We start from the raw sequence: 12937 nt of genomic DNA on the forward strand, positions 1-12937 counted from the left end.
CTATTTCTCCCCAGTTCCCATCAGATCACAGTTACCTAAGCAGAAGATGCAATTGTGCACACAACAAAATTAAGCCTTTAATTTAATCGCATGCAGAATGTAGTGTAAGCTACATTAATGCCGAGGTCACTAACTGGCCACCACAGTATGGGTGAATAGGATGGGCGAATAAAAGCAGAGTTAATGTTTTGAGTCGGTATGGGCAGCACGGTAGCACAGTGGTTAGCACAGTTGCTTCACAGCTCCAGGGTCCCAGGTTCGATTCCCAGCTTGGGTTGCTGTCTGTGTGGAGTCTGCACGTTCGCCCCATGGCTGCGTGGGTTTCCTCCGGGTGCTCCGGTTTCCTCCCACAAGTCCAAAGGTGTGCAGGTTAGGTGGATTGGCCATGCTAAATTGCCGTTAGTGTCTAAAAAAAGGTTAGGTGGGGTTACTAGGTTATGGGGATAGGGTGGAGGTGTGGGCTTAATTGGGGTGCCCTTTCCAAGGGCCGGTGCAGCCTCGATGGGCCGAATGGCCTCCTTCTGCACTGTAGATTCTCTGATTCTGACTTCTTCAGAACTCTGATGTTAAATCTTCTTTCTGTTCTTTGTGCCTGCTGCTTAGTGTGAAGCTGTTCTGTCGACTCAATTTCCCATATTTGTCTGAATTAGACAATGACAATACAATTGGCCTCAGTTAATTAAGGAGGGAAATGAAACAGTCCAAGTTCCGGCTTCTGGTCACAATCCTGGAACTTTGCTGAAAACTGTGTGCATGTTAATACTGGGTACAGATGGGAGAAATCTGACTCAAATGTCATCAGTTGCAGATAGGGCAGATCTAATGCAAATGCTCTCTTTGTAACTGGTGAACACTCACCGACCAGGATCACACATGGATCACGGGTGCTTGGGAGGGGTAGATACAGCACAGACGGGGGTGATACAGCGAAGGTGGTACTGGAGGATTGGCAGGTCCTGTGTCACTGTTTGTTATAAATTTCACACGGGTTAGCTCAGCCTTTTGTAAACATTTTGTGTGTTTTTTAATTAGCCCATTCCCGTTTGGTTTGCAATTTCCAGGGGTTAGAAGGTGTCAATCAAATTTAACGGGTGTGACTTTGACTGTATGGTCTTTGATGTCTGGTCTTGTTATTCAATTTGTTTTGTCTGGAGTACAACAGCTCCTTTAAAAACTCAAGGGCGACCATCAGTTTGAAAGAGAAGGCAACCAGCATTTTAAGTTGAGGGGGGGCGGGGGCGGGGTGGTGAAACACTCAGTCATATCAGACCCTCCAAGAACATGGCCAGAACCAACAGCAGCTCGACTGTTGAATTGCTCGGCTTTATCCTGTTCATGCTTCAGGCAAGCCAGGTAAGTGGAATCCTGCACGACAATATTAAGTACGCCATGCTTCACAAACTGGGGCTCAGGGAAGTGCCGCAGATCGAAAAGAGAGACCTGGAGAACATGGTGGTCCCGGCTCATGTGAGAAACAAGTACATCGCCATGGTGCAGCTCCACAAGGACAAGGAGAGGAAGCGGAGAGCTCTGCCCAGCCTGGCCGGCATCCTACGAGGGGTTCCAGGCAATGCAGGTAAACTGCTTTTAATTCACCAGTTTATTTCTGGATCGGAGGACATTAACTACATCTCCCGTCACTGACACACACTTTTCCCACGGGCACTACCTTACACTGGGAAATGGCTTATATTATAGCAATGCAGCCAGTTGAGGGAGAGGAATATACTGGGTGTATTCTGGGAGATCATTCCTTGGGTTACGCAGTGGCCGTCTCCCCACTGTCAACTGCACACCACGGCATAAACACAAGGAAAGAGTCCAACATAACCTCACCATACATATAGTGGGTGTTAGACAGTCAGTTTGAATAGATGTGGAAAGCCAGCACCCTGGTTCCTTCACTGCACAGCCCACAGTGATGCCCATCACTTCCCTAAGAAGCAGAAAGAAATGTAGGAAAGGGATCCCTGGACAGAAACGGTGTGAAGACATTTTTAAAAATACGTTTCTAGGTCTGCTGAACTGCAAGGCATCACAACTGGCCCCATTACGTTAGGTGATGAGGCCAAATTTTGGCAGATGGAGCTTAACGTTGATAAGTGTGAGGTTATCCATTTTGGCCGGAAAATGGAAAGGCAACTTATTATCTAAACGGGGAGAAAGATTTCAGAATGCTTCGGTAGTTGAATTAAAGGCATTTAAGAGGAGGTTCACTGGGTTGATTCCAGAGTTGGGGGAGTTTGCTTATGAAGAGAGTTCGAGTAGTTTAAGCCTACACTCTTGCGAGTTTAGAAGAATAAGGGAAGATCTAATTTTTAAAATTAAATTTAGAGCACCCAATTCATTTTTCCAATTAAGGGGGAATTTAGCATGGCCAATTCACCTACCCTGCACATCTTTGGGTTGCGGGGGCGAGACTCACACAAACACAGGGAGAATGTGCAGACTCCACACGGACAGTGACCCAGAGCCGGGATCGAACCTGGGACCTTGGCGTCGTGAGGCAGCAATGCTTTAAAAAAAAATTTTTTTTTTAAATATGGAACGCTTCACGAATTTGCGTGTCATCCTTGCGCAGGGGCCATGCTAATCTTCTCTGTATAGTTCCAATTTTAGTATCTGTGCTGCCGAAGCGAGCACTGTGAGGCAGCAATGCTAACCACTGCGCCACCGTGTTGCCCCCAGGGGAGATCTAATTGAAGTATATATGATAAAAGGTAGACGTAGAGCGGGTGTTTCCTCTTGCGGGGCAATCTAGAACGAGAGGTCACAGTTTTAGGATAGGGGATAGCAGATTGAAAACAGGGATGAGAAGAAATGACTTGTCTCAAAGGGTCAGGAATCTGTGGAATTCACTACGCCAGAGTGCAGTGGATGCCTGAACATTGATCACATTTGAGGAGGAGATCGATAGATTTTTAATTAGTAATGGGTTGAAGGGTTATAGAAAGTGCCGAGAGGAGATCAGCCATGATCTCGAGGGGCTGAACTGCCTACTCCTGCTCCTAGCTCTTATCTTCTTGTATTCTCACTGAAGTCCACAGCAAAATGGTCAGGGATGCGATCTCTGACTGAAATGTGCCAGCATAAATTAGCCATCAACAATGAAGTTACCCAGCATTTAAAAATAAGAGTGTACGTTAAGTTTCTTTTTCTATACTGCCAGGATTACAATTTTTTGATAACAAATCACCTATTCAAGAGCTCCATAGCCTTGTCTAGGAGCAAGAGTTGTGGAAGAGCTTTACAATTAGAGCTGCAAATTCATGAGAGATTCACAGCTGTGTGTATTACAAAGGCTACAGCCAATTTCACACTGTCTGGAATACACAGTGGATTCTCAGAAATCTTTTGAGGACTAATATTCTCAGGCAATCGAGTGGAAACGAGATTACAACCCGCCTTATCTGTGCTCTGCCCCCTTCCTGCAGATACAACAGGAGAGGTGCTTTATTCGGACCCCAGCAGGCAGAGGCTGGTTTTTGATATGAAGGGGCTGATCCCTGAAAACAGTGAGGTGACCATGGCCGAGCTCAAGCTCTTCAAGAAAGGCGTCCACAAGGGAGCGCTCCCTCCCAGGAGACACAGCCGGCCAGTGAACAACGCCAGGGTCAGTGTGTACTGGGTCAAGATTTTGACTGACGGCAGTAACAGGACCTCACTCATAGACTCCAGGTAAGAACAGGATTAATGTGGGAATATAATCTGGTTTCGGCAGCCCTTTCCCAAAAAAGTCAATTTTGTTCTTTTAAAAGAAAAATACTTGTCATGAAAGCTGGCCGGTGCCTCTCATTTGTCACAGGTGGTTTCAATCAATCACTTACGACTCATTTCGTGCTTGGCAATGTTTAAAAGTCCTTTTTAAAAAAAAATATTAGTTATCGGATAGTGCGCATCACTGGCAATTATTGCCCATCCTTGATGCCCAAGTGATGAGGAAGGATGATAATAGATTGTACGATACAATACTTGCCAGAGAATCAAAAATCACACCAAATAATCTTTACAATTATATTAGAACAAAAGTCAGGTGCAATTTGAAAACAGTTAACATACATCACCAATGAAAAAAGAAAATGGCGGACATGGTAAACAATGGTTTAATATTGGTATTTACAGCAGAGAACCGCGGGCAGCACGGTGGCACAGTGGTTAACACTGCTGCCTCACAGCATCAGAGACATGGGTTCAATTCCCACCTTGGGAGACTTTCTTTTTTTTTTAAATTTGGAGTACCGAATTCATTTTTTCCAATGAAGCTAGGCCAATCCATCTACCCTGCACATCTTTTGGTTGTGAGGGGGAACCCACGCAAACATGGGGAGAATGTGCAAATTCCACACGGACAGTGACTCAGAGCTGGGATCGAACCTGGGACCTCGGTGCCGTGAGGCAGCTGTTCATTTGCACATTCTCCCCGAGTCTGCGTGGGTTTCCTCCGGGTGCTCCGAAGTCTCCTCCCACAGTCCAAAGATGTGCAGGTGGACTGGCCATGCTAAATTGGCCTTCAGTGTCCAGGGATGGGGTTACGGAGTTACAGAGGATAGGACGGGTGAGTGGGCCTGGGTAGGGCACTCGTTCAGAAGTTCGGTGCAGACTTGATGGGCCGAATGGCCTCCTTCTGCACTGGTGGAATTCTATTCTAGAAAAAGGAGAGTATGCTAGATATCACAAGGAAACTAATGTTAAATCAGGGTGAGGGATTCAATAAAGCTAAATAGCAGTAATGAAGAAAACGATGGCACTAGAGTGACCAATCCTAAAGACCAGATGGTTTCTCTTTATGCTTAAAAGGAAATAGGTGAGAACATTGTAGATGCCCTCATCATAATCTTCCAAAGTTCTTTTGATTTTCGATCTTCAGATTGTAAAATTGTCATTTTGCTATTCAGAAAAATGACAGAAAAACCAAGGAATTCTAAATCAGTTAACCTAACATCTGATATTAGGAAATACATTTCTTTAAAAAAAAAAAAAATTTATTTTTCCAATTAAGGGGCAATTTAGCGTGATCAATCCACCTATCCTGCACATCTTTAGGGTTGTGGGGGCAAAACCCACGCAAACACAGGGAGAATGTGCAAACTCCACACGGACAGTGACCCAGAGCCGGGATCGAACCTGAACGCTGTGAAAAGCGGCACTAACCACTGTGCCACCATGCTGCCCCTGAAATACCTTTCTTATCTCAGTCCTAAATGACCCTTAGTCTGAGGCAGTGACCCCTAATCCTAGACTCCTTAGCCAGGTAAACAATCTCTCAGCATCTACCCTACAAGCCCTTTATAAATTCTATATTTTTTCATGAGACTACCTCTCATTCTTTTAAATATAGGCCCATTCGACTCAATCTTCTGTTATAGGACAACACTCTCCTCCCAGGAATCAACTTAGTGAACCGTTGTTACAAGTTTGCCTTCAAAGGCAAGTTTATCCTTCCTTAGGTAAGCAAAAACCGCTCACAGTACTCAGTATGGTAGCATAGTGGCTAGCACTGCGACTTCACAGTACCAGGGTCCCAGGTTCGATTCCCGGCTTGAGTCACGGTCTGTGCGGTGTCTGCACGTTCTCCCCGTGTCTGTGTGGGTTTCCTCCTGGTGCTCCGGTTTCCTCCCATAAGTCCCGATAGACGTGCTGTTAGGTAATTTGGACATTCTGAATTCTCCCTCAGTGTACCCGAACAGGTGCCGTGATGTGGTGACTAGGGGCTTTTTGCAGTAACCTCATTGCAGTGTTAAGCCTACTTGTGACAATAAAGATTATTACTTTTGTACTCCAACCCTTTGCAATAAAACGTTAAATTAAATGTGCCTTCCTAACAGTTTGCTGCACCTGCACATTTACTTTGTGATTCATGTACCAAGACACACAAATCCCTCTGAATACCAACATTAAAAGTCTGCATTTTTCCACTCTTCCTCCCAAAGCTGGATATGATTTCATCCTTTTCCATGTTATACTCCCTCTGCTACCTCCTGTCCAATCACCTAACCAGCCTCCATCTCCTGTCCCTTTTCTTTTCGCACCTCATTGCCCCAACTCGCTTTCTAACTTCAACCTGGATAGGTTAGATTCACTTTCCTCATCGAAGAATTAAGAAAGCAACTAAAAAGTAGGAACATGTACATTTGAAATGGCATTGGAGAACTACTCAAAACAGGACATGAGAATGGAGCCTAGTAAAGATACCCTTTCAATAAGTCCGTGGAAGGGCCGCACGGTGGCGCAAGTGGTTAGCACGGATGTCTCACGGCGCCGAGATCCCAGGTTCGATCCCTTGTGGAGTTTGCACATTCTCCCCGTGTTTGCGTGGGTTTCGCCCCCACAACCCAAAAGATGTGCAGGATAGGTGGATTGGCCATGCTAAATTGCCTCTTAATTGGAAAAAAATTAATTGGATACTCTAAATTAAAAATTTTTAAAATAAGTCCCTGGGCCAAAAGACCCCGTTCAAACTGTAAAATTCGATTTTCTCCTCGCCAGATTAGCAGGGGTCTGACCAGCTGAGTCCAATCATACCCCCAGAAGATCCTCGGTCCCACTTCTCCTCACATACTTCAGTAAGATCCACAGAGCACAATCCAGTACAGGAACACTCCTCAATCTGTTTTCCCCTCTACCTGCACACAACTTGTATTTAGAAGTTTTGCATTAGTTTTTGCTCATCTACAGGCAGGGTCATTTGATGATACCACTTGTGCCTGAGCTACTGGGAAAGATCTGTAGACAGCTTTTCATTTACAGCGAGAACACAAAGGTAAATAAGATGATAAACTGGGCCTGGTATTTTAAAAATACACAGTGTATGGTTTACATGAGGTAAATCCCGAGAATCACTTTAAAATGAGGAAGGGGAATAGGCTGCAAGTATAAACTTGTGAAAATAAACTTTTTTTTAAAAACAGAATAACTAGAGGTGAGATGAGGAGAATCGTGTTGTGAGTTAAGAGGATCTTGGAAACAGATTTATTCGTAGGTCACAAAAGGGAACTGGGGCAGCACAGTGACTAGGATTGCTGCCTCACAGCGCTGAGATCCCAGGTTCGAATCCCAGCTCTGGGTCACTGTCCGTGTGGAGTTTGTACATTCTCCCCGTGCCTGCGTGGGTTTCGCCCCCACAACCCAAAAGATGTGCAGGCTGGGTGGATTGAACACGCTAAATTGCCCCTTAATTGGAAAAAAAAAGAATTGGCTACTCTAAATTTATTTTTTAAAAAACTAAAAGAACTGGATAAATACTTGGGAGGGAAGGAAATCTGCAGGTTCTGGAGAAAGGCCAGGGGTGTAGGGCTAATTAGATAGTGCTTTCAAAGTGCGGGCATAGATACAATAGGTTAAATGTCCTCCTGTGCTTTAAGATTCTAAGCAACAGAAATCAGAACGAGACGCAGACAAAGTTCAGTGAGCCACGTAATCTTTTCCCACCCTTATTTTACCCATGTTCTTAATCCGGCTACACAACTTTAAGGAATGACATGAAACACTGAATTGTTGCTTACATCCTTTTTGATGAATCGGATATTCTCTCTGGTTCAGTAATTCGGAGTGGGATTTGGTTGTTAATCGGTTGAGTTGTTTTCCACACCGGAAAGGCGAGAGGGAAAGAATTGACTAAACAGCTTTTGCTGCAATTTGCAGGTTGGTTCCGATCCTCGACTCTGGGTGGAAAAGCCTTGATGTCACTCAGGCCGTGCACTACTGGATGAAGACTGCAGATATGCCCATGTACCTGGAGATCAGGATCGAGGCAGAGCGAATGGGCAGCTACGCCGCTGAACTGGCCAAACTGGTGCACTTCAGCACACAGAGCCCCGTTGGCCAAGTTCTGGGAAAACCAGAATTAGTCCTCTACACTCTCAACCTCGAGCAGTATGGGTGAGTATGCCTTAATTTAAAGCCATTTGTCTGGAGTAACAACCAATCCTGCCGGCCACACAACTGGAATCACCAGCCTGCATTTGCTGTCCATCCCCTAGTGCCCTCGAGCCGAGTGGCTTGTCAGGCCATGTCAGAGGGCAGTTAGGAGTCAACCACATGCCTGGGGATCTGGAGTCACATGTAGGCCAGACCAGGTTAGTGAAGCAGTTACAATCCGTAATGGTAACTAAGACGTCAAACCATTGTAGTTGCTTTTGGTCACTATTACTGAAACTTGCTTTCTATTCCAGATTTTATTCAATTAAAATCTAACAGCTACTGTAGTGGGGCGGCAGTGCGGCACAGTAGTTAGCACTGCTGCCTCACAGCGCCAGAGACCCGGGTTCAATTCCGGCTTGGGCGACTGTGTGGAGTTTGCACGTTCTCCGCGTGTGTGCGTGGGTTTCCTCCAGGTGCTCCGGTTTCCTCCCACAGTGCAAAGATGTGCAGGTTAGGTGGATTAGGGGCCCCTTAGAGTCAAAGGTTAGGTGGGGTATGGGGATATGGCAGGGGAGTGGGCCTAGGGGGGGTGCTCTTCCAGAGGGTTGGTGCAGACTCGATGGGCCAAATGGCGGACAGACTGCAATGAGCATAGGAACGTAGGAATTAGGAGAAGGAGGCAATTCAGTCCTTCAGGTCTGCTCCGCCATTCAACCAGATCACGGCTGATCTCTTTCTTTGAAATAAATTTTGAGTGTCCAATTCTTTTTTCCCCAATTAAGGGGCAATTTAGCGAGGCCAATCCACCTAACCTGCACATTTTTTTGAGTTGTGGGGGTGAGACCCACGTAGACACGGGGAGAATGTGCAAACCCCACATGGACAGTGACCCAGACCTCGGCGCCAAGAGTCAGCAGTGCTAACCACTGTGCCACCGTGCTGCCCTGGCTTTTCTCTTTCTGGTCTGAAATCCACCTACCTGCAGGATCCCCATATCCCTTTAACCTGTTTTTGAAAATCAGAAATATATCCATCTCCTTTTTGAAACCGTTTAATGACTCGGATTCCACTGCACTATGGGGCAGCAAGTTCCACAAATTCACCATCCTCTGCGAGAAGTTCTAAATCTACCGCCTCTCAACCTATATCTGTGATCTCTTATTCTAGATTGCACCAAAAGAGGGAAACATTTGGTCCACGTTTACTTTATTAATCCCTTTTAGTATTTTATATACCTCGATCAGATCCCCTCCCATCCTTCGAAACTCCAGCGAGTACAAGCCAGAACTGTTTAATCTCTCCTCGTACGTTAACTCTTTCATTCTATTAGTGTGTATAAGCAGAAAAACTTAGACAAACTTATAAGTGGTTCTTTCACTTCTGAAGTGGTTTTTTTAAAAGTGTGTCTGTTGTGTTCTATGGAATAACCTTTCACAGTGGGACTGGATTAGCAGCGAACCACTGTAGAGCAGCAGGGTTTCATATTGATTAATGCGCTTCACCTCAGTTTAACTACAGTAAAATGGTACAGCAACACAACTCTGCAAGCTTTAGTGACCAGCTCCAATCAGCAGCTACCGACTGAGAAACTGAATCTCAACCTTCCTCCACAATACATTAAATCTTAGCAGCAGGCAGCTAGCTAGCAGCAATTTCAAAGTCACAATCCAATTAAGAGGTCTGAGCTACCAAATCTTCCCTCCTGCAGTTTGGGATGTCACTTGCATCTTATTGAATGACAGCCTTTTGGGTCATTTAAACCAGCCATTATTGTATATTTATTATGTGTATTGGGAGTTTCTTGGTATTAAAAGGCCACCTCTTAAATCAAAGAACGGCAAATTTCAATTGTAGTCACTAACTATTGTACTCTTTATTTCATATTTAACATCAAGCTATCAAAACAAGTACCTTCTATGCGATTTATTCCTGCCTTGCCTTGCAGGTAGTTTTTTAACTCAATCTCTTTTCAATGTCTAGGAGTACTGGGGATTGTGGTGGAAAGCAAAGTGGGAGCTGCTGCAGGCAGGAATACTTCATCAACTTCAGGGAGCTGACCTGGACCCAGTACTGGATCATCGAGCCCCCCGGCTACCAGGCCTTCCACTGCATGGGGGGCTGCAAGCAGCCACAGTGGCCCTTCGACTATGGTGAGAGGAGCTGTGCGGTGGTGGAGAGCGCCTCCCTGCCCGTGATGTATCTGGTGAAGAGGGGAGACTACACCGAGATCGAGGTGGCAGCGTTCCCCAACATGATCACCGAGAAGTGTGGCTGCACCATGGACAATGTCACAGTGATGTAACAGCGACCTCCGTGGATCAATATTTCCTCAGAGAATGCGCTTTGCTTAAAATTCTAATGCAGACAGAGATGCACAACCAAAGCACTTTATGTAAATACGAACTTGAAAATGTCTATTTTTGCCCTTTCTGTTTCTTCGTTTTCACAGAGGGCAGTGATGTCAATCACATTAAATTCAGTTAGAAGTTTGCCTTTTAATTCCTGCAGGGTTACGAAGGGGCAGGCAGGATTTATATTACAGCAGTAAACTCCCCTCTTGGTCCTGTCCTGGGCTCATTCTTGAAGCGATCTCACGTACAGGGTGGGAGGGAGGCCTCAAAAACATGCTCTGGCCTTGGTCACAACGGTTGACGTTACAAAATCAAAGGGGAAACGGCGGCATAACAATGTGCACTATGTGCTAAAAAAAAAGTAGGCCGGCATGGTGGCGGTGGTTAGCACTGCTACCTCACGGCGCTGAGGATCCGGGTTTGATCCCGGCCCTGGGTCACTGCCCGTGTAGAGTTTGCACATTCTTTAGGTGTCTGCGCAAGTCTCACCCCCACAACCCAAAGATGTGCAGGGTAGGTGGATTGGCCACGATAAATTGCCCCTTAACTGGAGAAATAAAGAATTGGGTACTTTAAATTTTAAAAACAAACAGCACAGAATGGCACAATCACGTTGTGGTTCAAACGAATGGTTCAAACCACGTGCATATCACACATCAACCCAGCAGAAGGCAGGCAAAGTCTGCAAAATGATTGACTAAACACAACTAACTATAATGTGGGATTGTGGTCACATTGAGGCCAGACCACAGAGGGATAGTGGATTGTCTTCCCTCAAGTTCAATTACTGAATATGCTGGCATTTTACAATCATAGAATTTACAGTGCAGAAGGAGGATATTCGGCCCATTGAGTCTGCACCGGCCCTTGGAAGGAGCACCCTACCCAAGCCCATGCCTCCACCCTATCTCTGTAACCCAGCAGATTGTTTTTTTGGGTCATTTATATTATTGGAGCTGGGTCACATCAGCAGATTCACTGAATTCAATTTAACAATTTACCAATGCTAGATTTGAACTTTATTAAGCTTTGGGTTACTCACCCAATATCATAACCACAACACTATTATACCCATTCTTCGGACATGCAAGAAGTAGCCCCTACATTTTTACTAACAAAAGGAATAAATTATCCTGTAAACCCTGTCTGCCATTTAGTCATGGCATCCCTGTGATATGTGGCAGTTTTCTACATGTGTAGAAAGCAGAAAACTGGACTCACACGGCAAACAGCAGTGGGTTTGCACATGCAGAGTCTGCAAAGCCATCCCAGCAGAGCAGCGCGACAGCTAACCCAGTCACCACAATTTCTGTTTACCAGAGAACCGCTTGTATATTTAGCTAATTCCCTGGCATCCTGAGCTTCACACAACCTATGCCAACTCTGTGCTAAATCTACTGAGTTTGCTAAGACAGGCAGACTTGGGAGTACAATTACCGCTCTTTCCTGTCTGATGGAAGGTCAGCGACCCAAAACATTACCTTCTTCCCGCTCCTCTCTTTCCACAGCTGATCTGCTGAGCTTTTTCTGTTTGGGTCTCATTGTAAATACACCATCTGCGTAAATGATCAATAGTCACTGCATCATCTAAAATTCAAACCACATGCCAGGAATTGATTCAGGCCGACACTGGAGCGTAGGGCATTGAGAAGGTGCTAGTGCTTTGATAGGGGCCTGGCTTCACCTGGGGGCGGGGGGCTTACTGCAGGGCCCCAATGGCTCCTTCCTCATGTGGACATTTAAAGATTAGAGGGCACTATTCGAGGAGGAGCAGGGAGTTCATTCTCCCATCAAACCGCAAAACTGAAAATGAACTGGTCACTCATCTTGCTGCCTTTTGTGGGACCGTGCTGTGCAAGATGAAAACTAGCTGGTCCATGTGCTCTGTCACTCTATCTCAAAGCAATCGCCAAGCACTTAAGAGATGGTGAAATGTCAGAAACTGCCATATAAATAAAAGTCTTTTTCAAATTGCTGTGCAAATACAAAGAGTGGATTCTAGAGGTTTTTAAAACATTACAACAGCTTCTTCTATCCACCATCATATTACCCAGAATAATTATCTTGAAATAATCACCAATACAAATATTAGGAAATGGTAAAAGTTATCAGTACTTACATTAGCAGTTGGTGCATCAGCATCTTTTGTATCTGCTATCTTATCTGCAGAGCTTTCTCCGACATCCTTTTCTGTTAAAAGCCTGTGGCTATCCTGTGAACTTGAAACTTTTGCTTCTGCTTCATTGCTGGGTCCCGGTTCGACTTGGTTTAATGAAGCGGACTCCGGCACACAGCTATCAACACGGGGCCCGGAAAGCGATTCCCTCTCCGCGTCAACGCTGCCGTTCTCCACACTTGCACCCTCCCAGGAGCTCTCGGAATGAGGCGGAGCCTCATCAGAGGAATGGCTGTCTGCTGTGCTCTCCGCATCCGAGCTCCCAGATTCTTCTAAATCCTCCGTCCCCATCCTGTAAGAAACAAAACCCAGAAAATGTCCTGAGCACACAAAAGATGAACTTACTTAAAGGTAAGCTACAGGGGTCCATGAGGGAAAAGGAAATGGAAGGATATACCGACGATGCTCGATGAAAGGGTATACTGACGGGGACCGATGAAGGATATACTGACGGGGACCGATGAAGGGTATACTGACAGGCCTCGATGAAGGGTATACTGACAGGCCTCGATGAAGGGTATACTGACAGGCCTCGATGAAGGATATACTG

The 12937-nt window shown here is 45.5% G+C and overlaps 2 protein-coding genes and 1 non-coding gene across 3 annotated transcripts in view; 1 reads left to right on the plus strand and 2 right to left on the minus strand.

Moving 5' to 3' along the window:
* sde2 (SDE2 telomere maintenance homolog (S. pombe)) overlaps nt 1-12937 on the minus strand; it is a 77046-nt gene that overhangs the window by 19751 nt on the left and 44358 nt on the right. Inside the window, exon 6 of the mRNA XM_072500217.1 lies at nt 12331-12679. Within this exon, the coding sequence (XP_072356318.1) occupies nt 12331-12679 (349 nt within the window). The remainder of the gene's footprint in view (nt 1-12330; nt 12680-12937) is intronic.
* Nucleotides 1296-12153, plus strand: lft1 (lefty1). Its single transcript, XM_072500218.1, has 4 exons — nt 1296-1576; nt 3435-3678; nt 7642-7878; nt 9841-12153. Exons 1-4 carry the CDS (start codon nt 1336-1338, stop codon nt 10160-10162), a joined length of 1044 nt encoding a protein of 347 aa, XP_072356319.1. The 5' UTR covers nt 1296-1335; the 3' UTR covers nt 10163-12153.
* Nucleotides 2537-2643, minus strand: LOC140415719 (U6 spliceosomal RNA). Its single transcript, XR_011944631.1, has one exon. It is a non-coding gene; the product is annotated as a U6 spliceosomal RNA (small nuclear RNA).

This window comes from Scyliorhinus torazame, chromosome 4, assembly GCF_047496885.1.
Source record: "Scyliorhinus torazame isolate Kashiwa2021f chromosome 4, sScyTor2.1, whole genome shotgun sequence".
In the NCBI taxonomy this organism is placed as follows: Eukaryota; Metazoa; Chordata; class Chondrichthyes; order Carcharhiniformes; family Scyliorhinidae; genus Scyliorhinus; species Scyliorhinus torazame.